At 38.3% G+C, this 27,152-nt stretch overlaps 1 protein-coding gene and 1 long non-coding RNA gene across 8 annotated transcripts in view; one reads left to right on the plus strand and one right to left on the minus strand.

The window, feature by feature from the left end:
* The window catches only part of LOC140911779 (uncharacterized), a 34,932-nt gene extending 33,662 nt beyond the window's left edge, over positions 1–1,270 (plus strand). The window contains exon 3 of the long non-coding RNA XR_012159121.1: positions 1,105–1,270. This is a non-coding gene — a long non-coding RNA (uncharacterized lncRNA). The remainder of the gene's footprint in view (positions 1–1,104) is intronic.
* C9orf72 (C9orf72-SMCR8 complex subunit) lies at positions 12–25,810 on the minus strand. Of its 7 annotated transcripts, XM_073345569.1 has the most exons (12): positions 25,720–25,810; positions 23,292–23,633; positions 20,139–20,625; positions 16,411–16,470; positions 15,356–15,451; positions 14,607–14,671; positions 11,729–11,801; positions 6,708–6,824; positions 4,444–4,679; positions 3,823–3,880; positions 2,799–2,908; positions 12–2,698 (listed from the first exon to the last, which is right to left on the minus strand). In XM_073345569.1, exons 3-12 carry the CDS (start codon positions 20,580–20,582, stop codon positions 2,512–2,514), a joined length of 1,446 nt encoding a protein of 481 aa, XP_073201670.1. In that variant the 5' UTR covers positions 20,583–20,625; positions 23,292–23,633; positions 25,720–25,810; the 3' UTR covers positions 12–2,511. The 7 variants fall into 7 exon arrangements, with proteins under 7 accessions (XP_073201670.1, XP_073201669.1, XP_073201673.1 ...); XM_073345568.1 differs by lacking the exon at positions 23,292–23,633; XM_073345572.1 differs by lacking the exons at positions 23,292–23,633; positions 25,720–25,810 and adding an exon at positions 25,334–25,431.
* Positions 25,811–27,152: the final 1,342 nt, after the last annotated feature.

Raw genomic sequence — 27,152 nt, forward strand, 5'->3', positions numbered from 1 at the left:
AGCACATCATGCAAACGCATTAATAATTTATTCACTGTACAGTCCGCATCCATGACAATAGTGCAACAAAACTAGCATTTGAATGAGTTCCAGCAGTTAGCTGTTTCAAAGTGAAAATGCACAAAAATGTTTTCAGTAAACAACAGAGTGTAGCTGTTAGTAGTGTCAGTATTAAGTTTTCAAAGCTACAATAATTCCAGCACTGTGCCTAAAGTCAATTGAACTTTAGCACTTTATTTCCATTTCAGAAATGTAACATCTACTTTTAGTTCTTAATGCCATCTGAGAAGCCAAGCAGTAAAAATATTTTATGAATTATGCCATTTTCTAATAGGCAAACTGATTTAAAATGTATAAAGATAAATTGGTGACACATTCAAATGGTCTCTGTATCAATGGGTTAAGTCAGCATAATTCTAACAATAGTTTTCCTGATGAGAAGCTGGCAGAAGGAAGCCCAACAGCATGAGACATTTTGCAGGGACTCTACAAAAAAGTGTATTATACTTTTATTTTTTAAGATTGGCTTTAAATTTTTTTTAAAGACAAAATTGACTTTGAGAGAGTAATTATGCATGTAATAAGGTAACTATGCATGCACACAGCAAGTTATGGCCATTCACATGTGTAACCTGCTTATTTTCATTTTCATATGAAATTGTAGTAACTGCACATATGTATTAGGTACACAATGGCATACCTTACTTTTTTTCCCCCCAATTAAAAGTCCTAAATATTTAGACTGTAGAATACATTTTCCTATAAGAAAATAACAACCACATTTTGGACATTAGCTATTTGACAGTATCCCTTTTAAGGTCAGAAAGGAGGATATTTTAGGAAAATCCATTATTCTGAAGTGTTATGTCTTATGTCTCAATTAATGAAACCGAGTTAGAAAATGAGTAGTTCACAGACCAAACCCATCCTTAAAAAAAAAAAAAAAAAAAAGTTATAACAAGTAGTAAAGCAACAGTGGCTTTGCCTAGATCTCCAGTTACCAACATAGTTCTTTGGCAAGCAATCTCTAATCATGGAATATCACTAACACACTACATTTACAGAAGTAGATTCCTGACTGACTTTTTTTTTTTTTTTTTTAAGGGGTGGAGAAAGGAAAAGGGAGAAGACAGATAGATAGTAGCACGCAAAGCAGATGCATCACTTAGCACAGTACACCAAGCAGCCCAATGGCAAAACCTGGGAAGCTTCTGCGGAATCTGAAAAATACATCCAACAACTCAGATTATTCAAGTAAGAAATGCTGTGAAAGCAGGTAAAATACATTTCCTGACTTCCTGCTGTTCTTTATCTTCTCTATGCAAAGCAAAACAAGTGGACTGAGAGGTGAGTGTGTTGGCGTGGAAGAGGGAGATCAGCATCTCACTGAACCAGAGTTTGTTTTTCCATCAACACTGTTATTCCTATTATTTAACAGCCACATAGATTTCTTAATGAAGTTATGCTGAATATATGACAAAGGTAACATGAAAAGAAAGTGTCTATCTTGAAGTTTGGCTATATCCCATGGGTTATTTCCAAAAAGAACAAAGGCACAGGTGATCGAATGTTTTAATGTGGCCCTTGTTCTTACTCATAAAAAAAATAGGAGCAGATTATAAAAAGAAAGGTTGGCAATGGCTATCCAAGCATAAAACCTAATTTTCCTGTTTTGTTTTCTCAAAGAGTTCAATTATGTTGGGTCACTGAACACTGAAATGCATGATGGTTCAACATAGTCAGTGACAGAATATCCTGGTTGGCACTTATACACGCAAAGCAGCTTAAATGATGACCCCGTTATAAAAGCAGCATTCTACAGATCAGTTTGGCTTTACAATCCACTAAAAGGCAGCACTCTGGCTCCCAAGGATCATGCTGTACAGTACTCTTATCTTTAGTTTCTTTTTAATATCCCTTTAAATGCATCACAAAGTAGCACAAATGTTTCTGGTGAAGTTGGAATTGGGAGCAGGGAAGGTGTTTTTCATGCTAGCCCCACACATAGGAAAGACGACAGAACAAAAAAAAAAAAAAAAAGTTAAATCTGTCCTTCCAGTTTCTGTTTCACAAAAGGCAGTCCCCTCCATAATGGAGAGGACAAGAAGTACGGTTTTCCATTACAACACTGGGAAATACTGATAGCAGGATAAGGAGGGACACAAAATTGAAAGGAAATGGTGGGGAAGTTGTGTGATCTCTCTAAACAATCAATACAAAAGCCTCCCTTTAAATCAATTTAAGCCACAACTGTGGCAAAGTTTACACAACAAACCCAAAATATCATTAAAACTACTGCAAAATTTACGTTCACTGTAAACAACAAAAAAGAGCTCTTTCGAAGTGTGCTTCCCTAACTGAAGTGACTTTCCCTCTAATAATGCTCCCTCCCCACTTTTACTGTATTGTAGTGTAACTTGCTTTCAGTCACCGCATTAGAGTGCAAGACTGTGCTTATAAAAAGGGAAAAATGGTGTTTACATTACTAGCTTTCAGCAGCGTACAGGATCTTTAAAATGTCATTAGTACATCACGTTCTTGTACACTAGTGTAGAAGGGTCTCCCAAAGATAAAGGAATGTAGACCAGGTTTGATCTTCTCAGCTAAAGCCATTATTATGTTAAGATCGCCCTCTGCTGTTAAGTCAAGGTCTATTTTTAAGCTACGGAGAGACTTAAAAGGCTTTTTTCCTTTCTGCCTGCAAAAAAGAGTAAAGAGAAAAAACTGTTACAATATAGAACGATTTCCTAGTGACCAAGAAATTCCCACCCCCTCCCTTCTATTATCTTTTTACTTACGTATCATCCTCTATGTACTTAATGAGAGTTAAGGCTTTTCTATGAAGGACTAGCAGAAACTGGGCAAGGAAAGTACTCCTCAGAGACAAGCCAGGTTTCAAATGAAAGACCTGTTTAAAATTACAGCAGAAAACTAAATTACATACAACTCAAGTTTCATTCCAGGAATGTGGAAAACTAAAACAGTGAACAAACATATATGTAACTGTTCCTAATTGTGCTAAAGCAAATGTATAATCATGAAAGGATAAATTTTAGACTCTATTTGGACAGATGTGATAAATTAAGCTGTTCTGCCATTCTATTAAGACAAATCATGTTTTTGCTCTTTTTTTACAGTACTTGAAATGGATCAGACTTGAGTGATTATACAACGCTGCAAGTTCAAGCAGTACTATACAGCAATAGGAAGTGTGCCTTGTTCTTCACAACTGGTGTCTAGTATTTTCAATGTTATATTAGTACTGCAAATTAAGCTTGCAGAGTTTAATGGCCATCTATTTGTATTACATAGTTACATACGCAGTGGTGTTGTAGCTGTGTTGGTCTCACCTTGTTGCTATTAAACAGACACATTTTAAATGGAGACCAATTTCTAATTCTATACCTGGTTGGGTAACAATCCCATTCTGAGAGGTACTGTCCTAGGCTGAGTGCACCTGAGATTCTCTCTCTTCCCCTGCCCCATGCTTTCACCCCAAAAAAGTCATTGTAGTCATTCCTGGATGCAGTCCCTCCAATAAAGTACTTTCCAGGAAAAGACCACAGCATCATCAAGAATGGCATGTTGGCACGGTACATACTCAGTATTACTTTTTGATTATTATAGTCATAGAATGACAGCTATTTTATAGGAACCTGTAATTAGCAGGTCATTACATTTCTGCACATGTTCAGAGGAATCTCTCTTGTACTACTGTTGTGTTTTCAAATAATGCAGGGAAGGATCTATTTGTGTTAAATTATTTGTTATATGAGAATACAGAATTGTTTTTCATCTTTTGCTTGTTCTGAAAGCTGTTACCTGCTCCAGGAAGGCTTTTACTAACGTATCACGATGCAGGACATCTTGAAAAACATTCCTGTGAAGAGACAACAAAGAAAGCATGGCATGTGATAAGGAGGCACTAAATATATTATATTGGTGCCTAGTAATAGCATTATAGTTAAGGGTCTGACAGAATTTAAAACAAATTTAAAAAGTTAGTTTTAGTGAATTATGGTACGGCTTTATTTAAAAAAAAGTTACTTTGGAATATGAAACGGAACTTTTTCAGTCCAGATGCACTTACCAAAAACCAGGTAAGCCAGTGTCAGCTGTAAATGTACTTAGCTATATAGTATACTTATTTAATGTTATTCAACCATAACAGATTTGATGGGATGTTATCAGGAATTTCACTGGGATGGCTTGCTAATGAAATACTGAGCAATAGGTAACTCTGAAACCTGTACTTCTGAAGTGTTTTTAACCTCCTATAACCCATTTCCCAAGAAGAAAACACAAGCGGTTTACCCTGATTGAGAAAAGCATTTACTGAATAAAACAGAACTGTAATTTGCAAGAAAAGGTCCCACAAAATGCAACTACACTGTTATGCTGTCCTAAGCAGTATAATTTTGAAAGTATAAGGATAGTACATACAAATCAGGAGTGAAGCTTTCATCTGTGTGGATAGAGATATCCTGAGCCATCTCTTCATCTGAATTGGCTCTCCAAAATGCTGCCAGCTCGGACCTCATGTATCGCCGTTGGTTATAGATATGTTCATGGCAAGGAGGCATCTGCTTCACTGTGTTGACATCCACATCTATATGTGTAGTAGGATATGGAGCATACATTACTTGACGGTAGGGCAACACAAAGCTTCCAGTTGCATCCTGTTACAGCAAAAAAGAGTTAGAGAAGTCTCCCAGTTACAAAAAAATACTGGTATTTGAAACAACATTAATGCACCAGTCTTAAGTTTAAAACAGCTTGTTTAAAAGCATTTCATCTTTGGGATGTGTGTGTTTATAATTCTAGTTAAACCCCGTTGCAAAACAGGGTGGTTGTTTAAAGTGACAGTATACACATAAAATACAAGTTTTTTTGGAAGGGGTGTTGGAAAATAGTGATGTGCACACCACTGCACTGTTTCATGATAGTCTTGTTGCTGGTAACACGCTTCCAGCAAGTCCCTTGCACGAAATGGCACACCATTCTCATGCTGCATGATGCTTGACATTGACGTGAGTTACAAAGCAATATGGGAAAGGAGAACAGCAACATTACAGCCATGAATGCAGCTTTAAGTGAACAAATACCCTACTGACCCTGAATTGAACAGAGGTCAGGAGAGAATATCATACATCATTATACAATATTTATCATGCAGGAAGCATGAAAGCATTTAACTTTAGCCTTCTGAATTTGTGAAGTTTGAGCATGCACAAGTTTGGTTTCCGTAAAAATATTTTCAGTGATGGGATCATCATTTATCTTCACTCCTTGTAGGAAAGCTTTAGAAATTCTCTCAACACGTAAGTAGATAGTGCACATACTCAGCATTTGAAGTTAAGAACCCTCCCCCGAAGTGCACACTTGCTACTGAGAACAAAGAACTACTTAGTTTACCTAGTTAGGAGGTATCATATCTTAGGCAAACAGGTTGAGCTTTTATTTGGTTTTGATAAAAGGCATTGTTCCCACCCAAACAATATTGGTACTGCTAGGTAAATACAATAAAAATTAAATGTAAAAATGTGGCTCCCTCCATTCCCTACTCCCCTCCAACAGAAGTCAGAGTGGGCAGGCAGGGGCAGAGCACTGGCTCCAACTTCCTAATGTTCTGGCCAGCACAGCTGAGCTGGCATGGAAGGGGAGGTAACCTATGCCAGATACAGGGCTAGCACAGGTTACTTCCCCTCTGGAGCAAAGGGGTGATGGTGGGGGGGAAATGGAGGAGAAGGAAAGGAGAGACAAGCATCCAGATTATGGATCTGGGTCCTGGTCTGCTCCTGTAGAAGTGCAACTACTCACACAGGGTTTGTGACTAAGTCATAATTAAGCCCTAAACATTTTATTTTTTATCTACTAAAAAATAGTTTCTTCTCCCTTTTGACAGTTTAATTTCTAGAATAATCTTGTAATAAGGTTCCACAATCTGTCCCTCAACTTCATATCATTTAGCTGTAGTTTATCATCATCTGTCAAATTTAGTCTAAAAGCTCCTTGGGACAGGGGCCTCGCAATATTATTTGCTTATGAAGCACCATCCACTCCTACAGCCCTTCATAAATATTGTGAAACTATTTTTCTTAGGATGTTGGAGTGCTGGAGACTAACATTCTTTTCTATGAGTCTGATTTAGCTAGCATATGCAATTTTTAAACTCTTGCCTGTATGGGTCCAGGATCCCCCCAAAAGTAGTAAATGTATAGATTTATTCGCAAAGTGAAGGAACAAGGACAAAAACTATTCCTAAAGAGAACTGACAGTACAGAAGAAAAATTAGATGAAATTCTTGCATCCCTAGAAACGGCTTTAAGCCATGGAAATATAGGCAATTATTTATTACTTGTATTACAATAGCACCTAGGAGCTCTAGTCGTAGCCTAGGACCTCATTGTGCTACGAACTGTACAAACAGCAAACAAAAAAAGACAGTCCCTGCCCCATAATGCTCACACTCTAAGTATAAGACAAGAGGCAACCGATGAATACAGACATACAGGAGAAGTCATGGTTATAATATTGGCATCAGGAATCAACAAGTGAAGAGGACAAACTTCTTAAGGCAACAATATATTCAGGTATTTTCAAGTTAAGATGATTATATTAAATTAAGAAGTTGTAAGTGTCTGGATACTGGAGAAAAGATTTTAGAAAAAAAAAAAAAATCAAGAAGCACAGTAAAATTGCCTTACCTTGAGCAATCCTTGTACAAAGAGTCCTGATTCATATTTGAAGGAAGATTCATTTCTACAGAGTCTGGAACACTTCCGTTCTGATGGAATAAGAAACAGACACAATGTCCTCACTATCTGCAATACAAAAAGCTTTGTAAAAAAATAGGCAGATGTATAGTAAAGAAAGTTTTCATCTTCGAACACAATTCAGTATAGATTTCAAATAACTGATTATCCAAGAAGTTCACCATACATTAGAAAAAAGAATGCTACAATAATGTCAAATAGTTACATACTGACATCTAAAAGTAGAGGTATTAAAATTGAACCACACTGCTCAAGACTATATATCAAATGAAAACAACACAAAACAAATATTAAATGGAACATCCAAGGTGACAGTTTAATTGTTTACAGTCAAGAAACCCAGAAGTTTAGGTTACCACAGCAACATCAGCTTTGGCCATGTTATACATCCAACATATGATATGCTTTAATAAGTGTTCTAGATGCACTTCCTCAGAAGATGAGAAAAAGCATGATCCATACTGCAAGGAACATACAATAGAAATAGATAATGAGCAGTTGAATGACACGATGAAACAGAGTAGCAAATCAACGATTTGAGTTGTTCAGCAAATGTCTTGCAAGAGCATCTTTTGAGCTGTAGGAACATTGACTGCTAATGCTCATGTCAGAAAATGCAAAAACCTGTTTTAATGATGCAGTAATACGTGTTTTTGCATTTTCAGAAAGACTAATAAACATCACTAATACAGACTTCCTGAAGGCATAAGTATATGTTTATTTTAAGCACTCTATCTAGCTGCACCATTAACAGAAACAGTTTGAGGAGAGAGTATTTAGAAGCGCTGCTGTGGTTGTTACACGATATGCCCTTAACCTGTTTTCAGACATACATTTCCCCAGCTTTTCTTTTTAAAAAAAAATACTGTGTATGCACAGCATTCAATTAAGATGTCCACAATTTTTGCCACTAATTCAGACATTTCATGATATACATACATGCTCCTGTTTCTACACCCCCAAATTATTGCTGAATAGCCCTGTCCAGCAGCTTTTGTGGGAGAGCTCAATCATTTTATTTTTTCCTCTGTTTAGTCTACTTCTCATTTCCTAATAAGGAAGCAGTTTCTAATTGTTGATCTAAGTATTAAGCGCAAAAAAAGAAGAGCAACAGCTCTTTACTAATTAGTTATTTTAAGTATCATGTTTAGAATACATACATATTTTATCTGAACAATTTACATATAGATTATTATTTAATACTGCAGTAGTGCCTCGGACTCCCAGTCATGGAGCAGGATCCTACTGTGCTAGGCACTGTACAAACCAAAAAGATGACTGTACCAGCCCCAAAGCTTACGATAACCATGTCCTTTTGTTGTAAGCTTATTAGTGGGTATTTTACACACCCACTTAAGAGACTGACTCCCAGAACTAAAAAGAAGACTTACAATGAAGGAAAGTTCAATCTTGTAAAATAAACTGGAACTCAATAAGAGGCACACCATTAATTCGAAGCATAATCAAATACAAAGACTGCATGTGGGTTTCTTTCTGATAAATGGAGTTCTCGGAATATATTGCCTCTACAGAGTCACATTGCAGTGTCATGCCATAGTTTCATGAGACAAACAGTAGTAGTAGTAAATATTTACCTTACTGTAGAACCCAGAGGACCCAATACCTATTCTGCTGGGTGCTGTACAGACAGACAAAAGACAACCCCAGCTCTAACAGCAGTGGTACAGGTAGCAGTCATTAATGGCTCATTTGCCTGACACCTAAATGTTCTAGGACTACATGTTACTACAAAGTCCTTCTCAGCTCCTCTCTGATTTAAGGTGCATATTAACAAACCCCCTTTTGGAGGAAGGACAGAGAGGCAATTCGTCAGGAAAATTCAATTTACTGATAAAGCTATCTTTATTTTCTCCATCACGAGTTGCCTCTGCAATTCTCACTGTAGGAGATTAATTAACAGTATTCACACTACAGGGGGTGGACCAAAGAATGGCTTAATTAAACAGGAATCGAAGTACAGTCCTTCTGACCCAGGCATCTGATATGTCCCAGAAGAATGTAAGACTAATGTTTTGTGAAAGTATGAATTCAACTCCCAGCATCAACCTGCTATTTTAAGAGACACCTTTCTAATAGAGGCACAAGGTGAGTAAAAGAATATCTTTTATTGGATCAACTTCTGTTGGTGAACACGACAAGCTTTTGAGCTGCACGGAATTCTCCTTCAGGTCTGGATGCCTTTGTGTAGCTCAAAAGCTTGTCTCTTTCACCAACAGAAGTTGATCCAATAAATGATATTACCTCACCCTCTTTGCCTCTCTAATATCCTGGGACCAACGCTGCCACAACATCATGCCAATAACCTTTCTAGTAGGGACTCTCAATCCATCTGAAACAGGCACATCTGCATAACTGTAATCAATTTGTACATACAAATCCATTCAGAAACCCTCAGAGTTGAAGGGCTTTCTCCATTTCATTTTTCCAAAAACAGCTGAGCAGGTTTTCTAAAAGTATTATTCTTTTAAATATGTAGATATGCAGGGTGGATTTGATTTAAATCAAATTGATTTAAATCACTAGTCAGGAAGATTTGATTTAATCATAGTTTTCTACATAAAAGTGCATTCTTGTTGGTTGTAATAACCTTAATACATATTCTTCACAACTCAGAGATAGATGTAGGTTTCATTTTTAGAAGGTACACCCTATACATTTTTAAACAGCGATTTATTTTGACAACTTTGCAGATGAGTTTTACAGCTATATCAGAAAATGAATGAGTGTTTGGTTATTTCATTTACCAAAGGTAATAGAAGCAGATATTTATGAAGTCATTGAGAGGTGAACTATCTCCAATTCAACAGGTTAATCATTAATATTTGGAGGATTTTCTTGCCATGCTGTATTAGGAGGCGAACATCACCAGACAAACATTTAAATTGTTTTATTTAACTAACACAACAACATTAAGTATTCTGGATTTTTTTCTTCAATAGCAAGCAAACAAAACAAGCGTATGTCCCTCGCTTCTCACATATATCTCCAGACTTCTTCTCCTTGTCCAGATCTATTATGCCCCCAACAATCTTCTTATTCACTGAACTTTTGAAACTTTGCACTTTTAGAGAGAGGTAAGGGATTGACTCTGTGTACACAAATTTTCTGAGGGACAATAGAGTTGAGGTCTGTTATTTCTCACCTCTATATATTATTTAAAAACATTTTTGCTGTTAACAAGCACGTTACCTCTGGAGACACAAATCCACAGTTGAGAAATGCTAAACTAAGCATCTCTGATGGTATCTTCTAGACTGAACACTAAGTCCCACTGGGTAGATAGAAAGATTAACCTAAATAATCTACACAGAAACCTGTGGAACCCTATAAGATTGGGTCCCTAATCCATGAACTATTGGAACTCATTTACAAAACTTTTCTTAAACATTACATGAATATATTCTCATACTATAAAATTAAAATTTATAATCCCTATTCCCTGATGAGATAATTAAGATACATTATAGCTCAAAGATAAGACTATCTTTAGACAGATTTTTTCCTCAAAAAGCATTTGATAAAAAAAAATCCAATTTAAATAAAAAATATCCTTTTTTTTTTTAATTAAAAAAAATCATTGATTTTTTTTATCCACCCCGTAGATATGTAATCACCTGACAAGTTAGTAGGCTTAGGAAGAAACAGTTACTTACTGTAACTATGGTTCTTCTAGATGTGATGCAGACATGTATTCCATTTAGGTGCGCATGCGCCCAGCCCACCAGAACTGGATAAGTGTGCCTAGCAGGTGGCATTGGTGCCTCATGGCCATAGCTACATGAGGTGGTACTGCCCCAACCCTCCCTCGGTTTCTTTGCACCTGTCTAATTTTCAAAAGGTGGTAGGTGTGGGGAGAAGGCAGTTTGCCATAGGAGTCTGCAACCGGTTATTCTTCTGACTAATGGTAGCCACCACTGAGAAGGCATAAAGAGGATTATCCTGATATTCCTGGCCTTCTGCCTTAGTCCTCTTCCGTTAAGGCGGCATTCAGCCAATGCTTCCTATACTTTGTGATTGTGGAGGTGTAGGTAGCATAAAGCAAGCATCCTTTTGATAAGTTAGTTCCATAGACACTCCAGACAGCAAACATGCCAGTCTACCAATGGATATCTTGCTATTGTAGGACTCAAATTTTATAAGTTTGCATCTGCTCTTTGGATCTTTCATGAAACCCAGACCTCCACTGAAACCCAGAACCTAACTGAGTTTACTGACCAAGTCACTAACAGAATTCAGTTAGTCCTGTTATTTTTCACATTAAATTATTTAAAATGTGTTATTTATTTATGATGAAGGCTATGAGGATCATGGGGGAACTGCAGCACAGAACAGAAGTGCAAGGAGAAATCAAAGAACTAAGGGTGGGGCTCTAGAAAGTTTGCATCTTACATATGCACAAGTGACTCATAACAGTTTGATGCTCATTAGATATTGTGTAAATGCAATTTGTGATGCAGCAGCACAGCAAGTTTTACTCTGCAGTTGGGTATTCAATATGACAAAAACTATGCATAGATTGATTTATTTAGATAAACCTCATTGCCATGGCTGAATTGCTAAATGTTAATCCAGATGCCATCAGTTTATGCATCTGGCTAATAAAAAAAATCTAATCCCCTAAAACTATAGCCTCATTTTCCATAATTTCATATGCACAATAAAATAAATTAGTTGCCAAGAACTGTCAGAATACAAATGATAAATTATTTTTCATACTCAATTACCAGTGCAACAATCATACAAATAAAAAAGGTCAATAGCAATACAGTGCTGCTCCCTCCACACCAAATATATTTGTGGGAAATGTAAAATATTATTCAGTTAAATTTTATTTCTCATTAATTGCCACTTTTACACTACTGCAGATAATCTTCTGACAGTCCAAATACAGTAATCAGAATCCAATTTTGAGAATTATAAAATGCATTTACCTTATTAACTTTCTCTGCACTGCTACCTACAACCACAGAGCAACCACAAGTCTGTAGGTGTGAACTGATGGCACTGCAGATTAAAACAAAATACAGATTAATAAACACAACAGACTACTCCAAAACAAGTGCTTCAACATAATTCTACATGCAGAAATGCAAAACAAAACAAAAAAAGCAGGCTTCGAACAGACTTTTCTTTACTTACATTACTAGACCTTTGGATTTCCATAATGTCTAAATTTTAGTTCAATTCATTTAAGAAATCGCAATCTGATTTTTAAAATATTACTATGAAGCCATCCTGGCTGAACTGAATTAAGTTACGGGAGGGCTAACTCAGTTATGGGTTTAGTGTCTAAGAGTATAAGGTAATTTATTTAAGATAAGCAAAAGTAAAATTATACCTTCAAATTAAGGGAACTTGAATTATACTATGATTAAACAGCTTTCATTGGTAAAGGAATATAGGCACTACAGTAAGGTTCTGAGTCTTGTTTCTTTCAATTACTAAAACACATCACGGCTTTGATCCCACAAGCATCTGCTACCACATATCTCAGTACAAAAACCACCACCACCACCTCAGGATCTAAGGTAGCACACAACACTGAAGAGTTCTTTGTATGTATGTATGTATGAATATATTTCTGCACTTGCATTTTGGAGTTCCATAAGGACGCATGACTGTGCTTAAGTTACACGGTCAGAATTAGTATGGTCACTTTGTCAAGTCCAATTTTTATTCAATGAACAAAAAAAAAAAAAAAAATCCAAAATATATACTGAAGCCATGATAAGTTTAAAATTTTAATCTGGCAAAAGCCAGGAAGCTCCCCTATTCCTCAAGGGCATAACTGTGAGTAGTGCAGCACAAGAAGCTCAGCTGAACAGGCTATTTGCAATGTATAGCTCTGGTGCATACACCACGTTTGTTTACTGAATCAGTTATAATGCAGCTATTCAGTAATGAGAATATACAGCGAACAAGTGCTATTCTCTGTACCTAGATCTTAATCAAAAACAAAAGAGCGAGGTACTGTTATTTGTTGTACCAGAGCCATACTAATAGAATGCTGCATTATCACAGGACCAATTTCTCTTGATGTGTATTGGTGGAAAGCAATTCACCTACAATAAACCATCTAGTGATATGCACTCAATGTACAACCGTGGTCTATAAAATCATGACTGGTGTGGAGAAAGTAAATAAGGAAGTGTTATTTAGTCCTTCTATAAACACAAGAACTAGGGGTCACCAAATGAAATTAATAGGCAGCAGGTTTAAAACAAACAAACAAAAGGAAATATTTCTTCACACAACACACAGTCAACTTGTGGAACTCTTTGCCAGAGGATGTTGTGAAGGCCAGGACTACAACAGGGTTAAAAAACGAACTAGATAAATTCATGGAGGATACGTCCATCAATGGCTATTAGCCAGGATGGGCACGGATAATGTCCCAAGCCTCTGTTTGCCAGAAGCTGGGAATGGGCGACAGGGGATGGATCACTTGGTGATTACCTGTTCATTCCCTCTGGGGCACCTGGCATTGGCCACTATCGGAAGACAAGATACTGGGCTAGATGGACCTTTGTCTGACTCAGTATGGCCATTCTTATATTTTTCTAAAAGCTAACTTGCCTCAGGATTAAAAACCTAGATAAATCCTTGCAACAAAATGCTTTATGAACTCTAAATGCTATGAAACTGCTAGGTATTAACAACATAGTCAATATTTTAATTTGTGTAGTACTGTGGGTGTTTGGTGCTGTACAACACAGTGACAGTTCTGTGAGCTAGGGACTATCTAAATTCACCAGGCAATTACACAGAGACTTTTTGAGGAATGACAGACGATCAATGAAAGCCATTAAAGATGGGAGCGTATGTGATTTCCTAACACAAGAGACATTTGTTTACTGATTTACTAATGCTCAACTATTTTTATGTTAAAGAAAATGGAAGAATTAAACATTCTGAGTACAGAAGAATGTGCATAACGTTTATGGATTTGTCATTCTTTACCTGTGACTTTAACCCATGACTTTTCCTAAACTTCCTATGACATAAACACTACCTGACTTACTGTGTTAAGAAACTCAAAACCCTTTGTCTATGTACCCCTATATACTTTTAACAGTTTCCAGGCTCCTATGCCATTTTCAAAGTAATATAACCCTTATCAATTAATGCCTTATCTAAGCATGTCATTCCAGTGATAAGGAACAGCTGTCCTATACTCATGCCAAAATGGGTTGACAGAGATCATCACATAAATTTTAAGAGCCATCAACCCATGACCATTCATTTAAAATGGAAACAATCTTAATGATATCACTTAGGCAGACATATAAAGAAGTGATACCAGCACTAATGTCTCCTCACCCCAAATTAACCCTTAGCCACCAATGCAACTAGACTGCAGCATTGGATTTTTTTTTATTATTTTGACATATATTGATGTTTATTTTTAAGCATTTTTTCTATTTAAATTTTCACATTGGTGGGAAATTATGGGGAGGGGGTGTCAGACAACAATTATTTAATGACAAAAGATATCAAGATTCAAAAAGTTAAAGCTTTGTAACCAGTAAAACACAAATTGTCAACATTTCATGTCAAAATATACAAATCAAAAATCAAATCAAATGCTTGCAGGTTCTCAAACAGCATTTTTCTTACTTGCCTATCTGTAAATTTTGATCATCATTGATAGACAGATTTTTTTGCTGCTTTGTGCATAACTGGAGAAACTGACATTTACCAATAAAAATCTAATCCTTCCAAGCCTAAACACAACCAATTAAGAGACACTGGCATCATTTACTTTTGAAGTGGTTTCACAACAGCATAAAACAGAGAACAAGACCGTACTTGAGGAGAAAACCTTCATGGCAACTGTCCCCAATGTCATCATCATTTAACACTGTGTCACTTATCTGGAGTGCAAAGGAACAGAAAGAAGGGTTAGGTGACGTGGTGTAACAAGCCATATTAAAAACATTTTATTTTGGATTTTTAATTATATGTGGTGATAGCTTAAGTGAATCCTAAACAATCTCAGTTTCACAACTGTGAGGAATCAAGCACGTTTAAGACTCACAAAAATACAGCTCTTCCTGTTTTAAGCCATTAACTTCTGAAGGAGGTCAACAGATATTAAGAGACATCTAATCCATTTCCCCCCAGCTCAACCACTACTGATATCTTGTTCCCAACAGTATATTTTTAGTGCTTCAATCAAAATATTTTAAACTGGCCCATGAAATGGTGTTTCCTCTCCTGTCCAGGAAAGGATTATTCCACATTCTAACAGATCTCACCATTAAAACTCTTTCCCCTAATATTAATTTTATTTGATGAATTGTCCTTTCCTTTCCCTTTTTAAAAAGCATAATACAGTTGACAGCCAATTTTGCTAAGTGTTGATCAAAAATTATCGCTACTGCTCAGATATTTATGAGAAACTGCTATTAGTAAAAATACTGTTTAGGAGAGTTTCCTGTGCCAACATTAAAGAGCATAATGACTTATGGTATCAATGATTTATTTTACTAAAGGCAGGATTAATAAGAGTGGCATAGTTGCTTCCTTTTCTAAAAGCAGCAAACATAAGGACTTACATCTATTTTTTCTGGAACACTGTGGGATTTCATAGATGAAAGAAGTTCCATTACAGGAATAACTTCTCCTGTCAGCATTGGAATGATGCTTTGGCCCTGTGCAATAAATAACATGTTGTGAAATAAAAGCATAGCATGCAGTATAGAAAGCTACTAGTAACAGAAATTTTTAACACTAAAGACAGAACAATTTTAGCTTTTTTACTTTTTGGTGGGGAGGTTGGCAAGATCACAAGACTAAAAAGGAGCAGGAAATTGATACATATGTTTTTCAGTATTGCTCATCAAAAATAGCCAACTGGAAACAAGCAGCTGACCCAGTAACAAGAATGTTTATAATTCGTTTCAAGGCTTTTCCACTAAATACCCAATCAATTTGGCTGACTTGGACAGGGTAGATCTAGAGGTAAGTGATTGTATCATCGTGTACCAGTAAGTATTATATTTCAAAAAGTGCATGTTTTAAGAGACAAAGAGACCAACAGATACAGACTCATTAGCTAGATTAGCATCAGAATCAAAGGATGATTTCTCTGGTCTTATACTTTGCAACAAGCTCTAGGGTTGTGCTTTCACATGTATTGCTTCAGAAACCAAATTCTCTTTGTAATCTCAGCCACTAAGTCTATAACGACTTCTCTCTTGGATAGTTACAAGATAATAGTTACCAAGCATCAGTTCTCTGACCCAGCTGACTAATGACCTAGCAAAAATCTACCCATGAGTAAACTTGGGTAGAAGAGAATAAATGTAAGGAAGCTGCTACCTTTGGAGAACATCATGCTCGAGTAAGTGGCCTCCCCATTTCTGAAAGGTAATATTCTTCACAGATTTTCACTTTACCCATAAAGCGACGGGGGATATAATTTCCTTCAATTTGGTCAGAGCTTCCACCATCTTATCTTCACAAAGACTGCCTCCTGTGCATGACAGCTCACTCTGCTAGTCCAAAAATATATTCCTGGATCCCAAAAATAAAACAGCAGTACCGACTTCACCAGTTCCAGTAATAGCTTTCTGATGGTATGCCATATGCATCAGTCAGTCTCTCTTACCTGATCCTCCATTCTCTCCGTGCTTTCCAAGACAATCTTCTGGAAATGTTCTTGCCTCTCCTGAGCAAGAGAAGCAGTTAATTTTCACAAAAGTTATAAAAGCTCCAGTATTTGGCTATGCAATTATGCACCCATCAGTCAACTGGTAAACTTTCTTCCCTGTAGAGTCACACTTCTTTAATTCACATTTTGATGTTCAATGCATTTTCCTTTACAGAGCTATTTTGTGGCAAATACTACCCTCCCTGCACCCGCCCCCCTTAAACCTCTAACTTTCCAGGGGAGGTGGGAGAGGGCTAAAATAAAACAAAAATATCCTTCACTATCTGATCAAGAAAATACCAGATTAATCTGTCTCATGGTAAATAAAGATACTGAATTCAGCATCGCTGAATTTTACTTAGTTGTTTCACTGCAAAAGGAGTAAGTTGTTCCATCCTAACAAAAAAAGGGAAAAATGCAAAAAAGAGGAAACTTTTTTGCTTTTGGGAAGGGGATTTGTTCCATATCTTTAGATACTGGCACATCTTCAATACATGAACTGTTCTAGAACTAAATATTGCAGACATCCATAGAAACGTCAAGGTACTTCACGACAGGATACAGAAGAGGTCACACCAAAAATTCAACGAGAACTCTGGTAGCTTCTAGTCATCAGAACCTCAGTAGCAAATATGATGATGAACATAATCATTTACAACAATTCAGCATAATACGGCAATTCAATTCAACAATTCAGCATAACATAATATGCTATAAAAACTTGTTCTGAGTATGCCGTTCATTAAGGCCAACATTCTAGGCAATGAAGATTCTCCACATTCCAGAGATGTCTTCTTATAGAAGCTGAAGAGTTGCCACAGCTTTCACAGGTTTACTCATTAGTCTCCTGTGACTGAGCTACTCAAGGCTGATCAATTGCGGAACAGAAAGCTTACAGAACTCCTCAGAATAGATGAAGAAAGAAACAAGTTAGAGTAGATTTCCTCCTGCCAATGATAAAACCTAAATGAATCTGAAACAAGTGCCTGTGAATAACAACATTGGTGCTATATAGATCCTTTAAAGGCACTTCCCCTCCTTGACTTAGGCTTCAAAGAGAAATAACTTCTTTGACAAACAAGATTCTTGGTTTAAAAAAAAAAAATTGAAACTGAACAAATGACTATGATCCCTTTTCTCTTTTGAAATACAGCTGCGAGGAATTATTGGACAAACACACAACACTTCAAATATCTAGCTTTGTAAAAGCTAAACAAGATTCTAGACCCATTTGGAATGACTTCTAAAAGTTGCTTGTCTGTCTATGTCCATCATTCTAAACATTGCTCTGCATATATCTGAATCTAAGTGGATATTCCAATGCAGGAGCCATTTCAAATTCGTAGCGAGTTTCTCCCTCCTAATACAATCTGGTTGGAGCTGCTGACCATCCTATCTCAGAACTCTTGATAACCTGGAAGACATGGTATCTGGTAGGAATGCCAACACACGCTGGTGGCATCAATTAAGGCAAGACTTTTAGACATTTGTTTTCCATTTTAACCTGGCATGTTGGGTTGATTGATAACTGATGTAGAAGTCTGCTTTTGCTCCAAGAGCCACAGTATTACGCATTTTCCCATTTTAATAATTTATGTTTAAATGTTATATTATTATGCCCAGAAACTGTCAGGCACTGATTTCTAAAATGTATATAATGCTACATTTGTAAACTACATATTTAGAGCATCTATCACTGAGGTCTCTCTATTGGGGGCAAGGATTGAGCTGGGATAGAGATAACTTACGTAGAAGGGCTCATAACTGCTCAAGAAAAAACAAGGATAAATAACTTTCTTTCAGAGCTTAGCACTCTACTGCTGACTGAGCCTGTCTGTTCCAAGAACAGCAGATGGGAAAACAAATAAATAAAGTCAAAGATCTCACAACTAGATTTTTGGGGTTGACGGAACATTTTCTGTAAGTTCCAGTGCAGCTACAACTCCATGATTTCATCATGAAATCTTTAAATCTGTGTATCAGGAAACAAATATATGACTACTTATAAAAATAAAGTTCATGTTGAATTTGATCATTTTGTCTCAAAAAGATCAAAGCATAGAAACCAAAGCTAAACATAAAATGAAGAAAACATCTGTCCACAAGCACAAGACCATGATAAACATAACTAATATATGGTTGTTACAGAATTAACTGCTAAAAAACATATTTGAATTTTGGGAGATACGACTGGGCATGAAATATTTGGGACATTGCCCTCATCTAGGAAAAATGAGAGTTTAAATGCCTATTCTTCCTTTAAAAAAAAAAGGAGTACTTGTGGCACCTTAGAGACTAACAAATTTATCTGAGCATAAGTCTCTAAGGTGCCACAAGTACTCCTTTTCTTTTTGCGGATACAGACTAACACGGCTCCTACTCTGAAACCTATTCTTCCTTTGTAAATCTGACAAAAATATCAAGACTAGATGTGCTGGAAGACAAACTTCCACAGGTTATCCTATGGAATCAATAAGTTGAGTACTCTGACAAAATGGGAATTAGGAAATAAATTACTTGCGTCTCCTACCTCAAAAATAGAATCAATTAATTTTTAAGAGGTGCTCTTTTATAATTTTTTTTTAAATTGTCTAGTTCCTAGTACACAAGATAAAACTAGAATTCTCCCCTCCACATCAGACAGACACTTTAAAACAAAGTCAAAGCTTACCACTTTTTCAAGCAAAATTATAAGATGCTTATTAGCTGTGAAGCACTGGGATTCTCTTGCACAACAGAATTATACTGAAACAACTTTTACTGTATTAAGATAAAGCAGCTTTTTCTTTTTTCTAAAAGACATTCAGTCTGCAAAGAAGCTTTTACAGCAAGACTGGAACTGAGTTATGTAATCCTTGAACACAATTTGAAAAATAAAACTGCCTTTGGGATTCCAAATGAACCGTACTTGCATTAAGTGGGAACTTGTGTCTTGAATCCTTGCTTTTTGTTATGAAAGTGTGTTTTTTTCATTTCCCTTGGTTCTGTTACTTCTATGCAATGTTCCTGTTTTATTCTAAAAGTTCATATTTTCTTGTCATTTTAAGTACTTACGTTAGGGTTTTTGAGATATATTGATGACTATGTACAGTGTGTTAAGACTCTGTATATGGATTCAGCTTACTCAGCTTTTCTTGTTTTGGGATCAAACACACTAATAGCATCTTTCCAAGAGGTGTTGAGGACTTACAGATCCAAGTACCTTTAAAGGCACATATACATTTTTTTTTAGCTGGTGCTTCAGTCCAACACAGGGAAATTACACATTTTTTTTGTGCCCACAGTGTTTTATTTTATAAAAATAAAAGCAACACAATTTTTATAAGCATGGGGAGGTAAAAAATGTTTCCATAGGAGGCTAGCATCAACTGAGTAGAACTGTAGGGGACCTCAGGCAAGTCATTACCAGCCCTGATAGAAGTTGCATGTTCTCAGGTGCAGGCCCTAAATTTGGTAGCATTAGACTCAATTTTTAACATACAACTTCAGCAGTTGTACTGAGGTAGAGATATTATTTATATATCTACGAGAGCTTGTTTCTTGGATTGTTATGTAATGTGACTCAGGGAGATTGTTGCCTTAACAAAACATATACCTATTTTCTATACAATGCTAGTTCTCGAACTGTGTTGATTAAAGGTATTGCCAGGTTTTTAACATTTGGTTGCAATGAAGAACAAACCTACCTTATGCATCCATATTCTTCCTTTCCTTATAATATTCGTTAACCTATCAACACACACTCTGTGAAGAGGAAGATAGAAGCCAAGTTCACTTTGTGGAAGTATAATTGATAGTCCATAAGTACTTCTGTCCCCATTCCAGTTTCCATCAAAGATTAATGACACAATAATTACTCCTTTTTCTGCCAAGACAAAAAACTTCACATCTATTGCTCCACTCTCTGCATTCCTAAGAATTTCCCCATTCAATGTGTGATTTGCAAGAAAAGTTATTTCTCCATCACTGAGAAGCATCTGTTCTGTCTTTGGGGCCCAGATGTGTCTGACTCTAGGTCCAAGAATATTGTCCCAGTAGGCAAAAGTAGCAGCTAGTAATGGTGAGTCCCCATTCAATGAGATCTCTGTCTTGGCAACTGCAGGAGAAGGAGGTGGACAGAGAGTTGACATGACTGCTTCTTAACTGTCACATCGTAGAGATTTTTTCCATCACCTAGAAAAAAAGTTTTAAAAGAGAAAATAGTGAGATTAGCACTGGTTATTAGTTTGCCCCTTTTCTTCTTCACTAAACAGATGACAGACAAGTTTTGATTTCTACCTTATGCGTTTGGGATTCTATTCTAATCTCCGTGTATGGATGAAGTCTAAAAGCACACTTTTGACTTAAGTATAGTTGTGTGCAAAAGTCTATTACATATCAGTGGGATAATGAAATAAATTCGGTGCTTGAATTTAAAGACCTAATTGTTGACTAAGTCTCTTTCAATTCCCTTTATAAATACACTAAAACCAATTAGTTTAAATCAAATGAAGCTACAGCTAATTTTTGAGAAATTACATATATCTTGAATATTTTCATGAAACTCACAAATCAAGTTTACGTGCCAGACACTTAATTTACAGGGTTGATTTCAAATTAGAAAGCTGTAAATCTTGACCATTTTGTGTTATTTTGTAAATGATAGTATCTAGATACTATTACAACAATTTATAAATGCTATTTAATAAATACAGATAACACACACCATTATTAACGGATAGACGTTGGCATACATCGTCTCCCTGCCCCGCTCACAAACAAAAGAATAATGAAGTTAAAACCACGATTGATTTAGCGAGGAGCCAAAACTTCCCCATATAAGAAAGAAAGGTCCTTTCTGAGCAGAAACCTATCACTCAACCACCAAAGCGTCTCTTGAGTTACAATAGTTATCTATATCCTGCAACTTCTGCACGAGCATCAATTGCTAGTACTTTTTATAATGTACAACTGAAGAAGTTTCTTCCACAAAAGTCAGATTGTTTTATTCACCTCTGCAAAAAAATATTATAAGTGCTTATACACTTAAAAAATAGCACGTTTGCTTAAGTATTTTCTGGTCCTGCATGGAGAACCATGCAGGCAGATCTATGAGTCCTTGCAGTTTTCAGAGCATGACTGGAGCTTAAAAGAAGAAAAACATTCATTTTCTAAGTTCAAATTCTTAAGACAGAACACATAGCATAAGGACAGATGCACTTCTTAGATACTGGTGAGAGACTATTGTCTCACGCCCCCAAAGTGTCAAACTGTACATGCCTCAAAATGTAAATAATTTTAGGAAATACAGACTTTTTTGTATTTGGACTACATATACATTTGAGGTGTGCAAGAGATAAATCATATATTCAACTGCAACATTCTGCATAGAGCCTGTAGGAAAGACACCAGCATATTCCAAAGAGAAAACTAAAGACTCTGAAGTTTAAGGCTGCTTGCCACAGAACTTGAATTGGGATTGAGGGGAAACAGATGTTTTATAAACTGTAATCAATCAAGCCTCAAAACGTGTATAAAGCAGGTAAATCAGGGTTCACTTCACAAATATGCTGGACTTGCTGAGTTCAACAAAATGAGGATCAACATATTAAAAAAAATGGTGAGTCAGAAACAAATCCCTCACAATGGAGAAGAACGTAAGATAGCAGGATATTAGCAGTACTAATGGAATATTGACAGTACCAACCTTAGGCATTTATTAAATTACTACTGAATATTTTTCATTCTTAAAGCACAAGACCCTAAATTATCCAGGTGCTGACTACTGACTCTTCTTTGAACAGCTCTAGTGCTTTCTGGTTTTAGTGACTTTTGCAAATTTCAGACTGCTTTTCTCTTTCATCCTACCATCTACAATCAGATCCATTTTATTTAAAACATAACACTTGAGTGGCTTATCATCATTACAGCTGGCTGAAAAAAAACCAAACCCAAAACTTTTTCACAAAAAAAGTTTTTGACCAGCTCTAGTTGTAATATTTTTGCACTAACTGTATATTAAACAAAATTTTAACTTATCCCAAGTGTTTGTCTCTTCCCTCTACCCTAAGTTTGTCTACAAGTGAAATGCTGAACCGCTGCTGTAGCACTTCAGTTACTCCTGAGAGTACTCTGCGCAAAAATTAAAAATTCTCCACCAAAAAAAAAAAAAATTCTGCATGCAATATTTTAAAATTCTGCAAATTTTATTTATCAAATAAATTTGGAAGCTCATTGGGGAGCACAAGCCACTGGCTGCAGAGATGTGGGAGATCACTGTGCAGCTCCCCCACAGACATGGACTCAGCAGTGAGGTTGCACCCTACCTTGTTACACCGCAAGGACTAGGCCTGTCCCAGAAACACTCTAGAGCCCTGCCCCTCTGTGCCAGGTGCACCAGGTGTGGTCAGGGAGACTCAGCAGGGAAGGATCCAAGTGTGGAGGGATTGAGGTGGGGGTTGAGAGGGTTCTGTGTGGGGTAATCTGGGTGCAGGCAGCTCAGGATCAGGTGCAGGGGGGATCTGGATGCACAGGGGCTTGTTGCGGGGTTCTGGGTGCAACAGTAATGGGACTCTGCAGAGGTCCAGGTAAAGGTGGTTGGGGCTCAGTGGGGAAGGGTATAGAGCTCGGCAGGGGGGTATGGATGTGGGGGGCACACTGGCAGGGGTCCAGATGCAGCTGGTTGGGACTTGGTGGGGTGGGGAATCTGGGTGCGGGTGGCTTGTCTGGGTGGTCCAGGTGCAAGGGGAGTGGGGCTCATGGGTGGGGTTTCTGAGTGTGGGGGGGTGAGGCTTGACAGGAGGGTCTGGGTATGAAGGGATACGGACGCACGGGGGTTGGGTGAATGGGGGAGCAACTACCTGTATAGGGATCTGTCCCTGTTCAGCTGAGGAGCGATAGGTGCAGAAAGCAGGGGTGAGATGGGGTGTGAGTTTGCAGAGCTTCCTTCAGCCGTGGGAAAAATCTGGGGGTGGATCTCGCCCGGCCCCAGATGCTGTACATGGGAAGAGGAAGTCCTGTCCTCCCCAGCCCTAGCAGCTGAGCCTGGTGCAGAGTAGGAGCCACCAGCCAGGTCTTCCTCCGTCCCTCCTCCTGCTCCACAGTGATTTACCTCTCTGCTGGCTGCCCTGGGCCCCCGAAACATACTGTTGCGGAGGGCTGCATGACCGCTCTTGTGGCTTCCCTGTCAAAAAGTCATTTTTCTGCAGGGAAGCAAAGAAATCTGCGGTTGGACATAAATTCTGCGCAAGCGCAGTGATGCAGAATTCCCGCAGGAGTAATTCAGTGTACTCTACCTATGCCAAAGGGAAGGGGTTCTCCCACTGGTGTAGATAATCAACCTCCCTAGAGGGCACGTGAAAAATCCGCACCCCAATTGACATAGTTAAGTCAATTAAATTTTCTACTGTAGACCAGGCCTCTATCTGGGAGTCTCTTCCTTTCTGTATTCCACTATCTATTGTCATTTATTCTACAATAGCAGTTCCATCTCTCCATTCCACTCCCCTTTTCCTGTGTTGTGTGCACTTTACCTTTCAAACTCTCCCTCTAGTTTTCCCAAAAAAATCCCCTTTCTTTTCTCATAGCCTGAGTCTCTTCATTTTCTAGAAGGGTGTACTGACTTAAACCATAGCAATTTAAATCACCGATTTTAATAATTATTTAAATAATAAATCTTAATTCAGTTTTGCATTTGTATGTTAGTTATTTTCCTAAAGAAAGATTTATTCTCATTGGTTGGTAACTATTAAACCGTATTGATTAAAAACAAAATATAGCCTTTGCACTAAACTTGGTGCTTCTTAATGTTAACCAGGATACACCATATTTATACACATTTACATTATTTAACATAACTTACATTTATTCATATTATTTTATACATTATGTTGTTAGAAAATGGTGTATGATGCATTTTTACTTGATTAAATTCTCTAATGGAAATGCAAATTAATTTATTTTTAAATGCTGTTTTTGTGCATTTTAAGTGTACCAGATACATAAGAAAAAAGTTTATCAAAACATTTTGCATTTAAAACTAACATTTATTAAACAAAGGAATTATTAGCTGTCGTTGGTGAACTGAATTGATTGGTTCTGTTCACCATGTTCTCCAAGATTTTAGAACTATTAGATCTCATCCTTACACCTAATTTTTATTCAGAGATTGGAAAACAAGTTTTCTTGCTTCTTCAACTCACAATTGGTTTTTAATAAACTACTCATTGAACTAGCTGAATTAACTGAAATGAAGAAAACATTCTCTCTGTACCAGCAGAAGAGGTTACTGCTGTCAAAAAACTGGCAAGTGACTTTCGCCAGTACTGTGGTTGGCCTTTCTTTAAAGCACAGCAGCAAACACATACTTTGCTTAATATTATTTTTTGTATTTAATTTAAATTTTAATACTTTGTAACACTGTTAGGCCTTAACATAGGTTGTCAATTTCAAATTTAATTCTGAAGAGGTTTATTTTTTAAATAAAATCTATATTTAAACAGAAAAAATTTAGATTGAACTAAAAACCAAATTTTATTTTATTTTTTAGAAGGAGTGACGCCACTGAGCTAGAATGGAGAGGCTGGCTAACAGGTTATGTTGACTGGCGTGAAATCTGCAAAGGTCAAGCAAATGTTTACCCAAGAAGGAGAAGAAAGGCACCACAGCGCCAAAGGAGGAAGCGGTGTGGAAGTTACTACTGCACAGCCTGTGAGACGGATCCCTCCTTACCCCAGTGTCAAAACCACAGAGAGGTGAAAACACAAGCTACCAAATGCAATGACGTTACTGGAGAAGGAGGCGAGGCAGGCCACTAAGGCGGTGCGGGTAATGACCACAGGCAGGCAACAGAGCCATGTGCCCCACTAGTACCACCACCCACCTCCTGTGTGTCTCATTTCACCTCTCAACGGCACTTTGCAAAGGCGGTCACGAGCACGATCCCGGCTTCTCAGACGGAGAAACTGAGGCACGGGCGGGTGACGTGAGGTGCACAAGGTCACCCACCAGGCTAGTGGCCGAGCCAGGGACAGATCCCAGGTCTCCCGTCGTGCCCCAGTCCAGGGCTTGGTCCACCGAGCCCTCACGGCCTCCCTGTAACTCCCCCTCACACAGCCACCCGCCCCCATAACCGCCCCTTCCCCCCGGCTCTCGGGTGCAGCCCCAGCTGCGCGACGAGCCGCCCGGCTCCACGGCCCCGCCAGCTAAGAGGCTCCCTGTGTCCCCTTCAGCCCCCGGGGGGGGACGGACGGACCGACTCGCCCCCGTTATCCGCCCCCGCACCCTCACCTGCGCAGCCGCACACCCCTCAGCCGCGCGCCGTAACCGCCACACCGTACGGACAAACAAGCCACGCGCGCCGCCGGCCTCAAATCCCCTCGCGCATGCGCCTCCGCCTTCCCCCACCCCCGCGGCCCCGTCTGTCTAGCTCGCGCCCCCGCGCTGGCAGCGGTGCCGCGCGGGCTCCCCCCCCCCGCTCCGGCGCTCCCGCACGCGCATGCGCGCGAGGGGAGGCGAGAAGCCAGTCTGTGCACGTGAGCGTGCTGCTGCTGGCGCTGCAGAGTGGCAATGCACGTGTGCAGAGCCGCCTGTGGCTGCACGGTCATGGGGGAAGAGGGAGAGGTTACTTTGTAGCACTGATTTTTGCAAACCCTCAGCTTTCAGCCCCTGCCCACCATAAAACTCTGTTAGTTCCTAATTCATTAAAAAGAACGGGTACTTTTTACTTGCCTCCCGGATTTTGACTTTAGGTAGCACTTACCTCACATTTTCAAGCTTTTCTCTTGATGCCTTTTGCTTTTTTTAAAATGAAAATCCCACGTAATCCTATGCAGCCCTTCACACGAGGAGCTTGTTTTAGGTCTTCATGCACTACTATGACACAAATACAATCACACAGTCAACACCAAGCATTCAAAACTCATAATTGCCTTAAAAACACATTTTTATTTGATGTCGCCATTTTGACCTGTCAAGATTAAGGATTCCAAGCATCCATAACCATGAAGGATAGACACTTTGTTTTCAAGTATACGATGATAGTCCCTTGCAATCACATAACTCCAGAAGCTGAATCTATAAAAAACATACAAAAAAAGGCACACCAAATATTACAAGAGTTGGAAATAGGGAAAACCAGACACCTCGTCACCCTATTTGGCAACACTATGATGCACTCCCTGGCCTGAAGATTTTATAGTCTGACCTGACAAGACAAATGGTCCCATTTTACAAATGAGAGACAGAGAGGTTACAGCTCTACTGCTGAAAACTGCCCAGGAGTCTGGACGCTTAGTTTCACAGTGGTAGTGGTGTTAGTCTGTATCAGCAAAGATACAAAGGCAACAGCACATTCTACAGGCCATTACCCTCTGATATCACTGAAGGTTACCAAAAGAAACTACACCATCTGCTCAAGAAACTCCTTGAAAAAGCACAGGAACAAATCTGCACAGACACACCCCTAGAATCCTGACCCGGGGTATTCTATCTGCTACCCAAGATCCATAAACCTGGAAATCCTGGGCGCCCCATCATCTCAGGCACTGGCACCCTGACAGCAGGATTGTCTGGCTATGTGGACTCCCTCCTCAGGCCCTACACTACCAGCACTCCCAGCTCTCTCGGAGACACCACTGACTTCCTGACGAAACTACAATCCATTGGTGATCTTCCAGAAAAGACCATCCTGGATGTAGAAGCCCCGTACACCAACATTCCAC

Source organism: Lepidochelys kempii, chromosome 5 (genome assembly GCF_965140265.1).
Source record: "Lepidochelys kempii isolate rLepKem1 chromosome 5, rLepKem1.hap2, whole genome shotgun sequence".
NCBI classification, from domain to species: Eukaryota; Metazoa; Chordata; order Testudines; family Cheloniidae; genus Lepidochelys; species Lepidochelys kempii.

Bases quoted from the DNA above. Each gene is read 5' to 3' on its own strand.
- C9orf72 (XM_073345568.1), bottom strand. From the start codon at position 20,582: ATGTCAACTCTCTGTCCACCTCCTTCTCCTGCAGTTGCCAAGACAGAG. The intron at 14,672-15,355 runs GTAAGTCCTTAT...TTTGCACTCCAG, and splicing joins GTGTTCCAGAAAAAATAGAT to ATAAGTGACACAGTGTTAAA. The intron at 2,909-3,822 runs GTAACAGCTTTC...AATTTTAAACAG, and splicing joins TAAAAGCCTTCCTGGAGCAG to GTCTTTCATTTGAAACCTGG.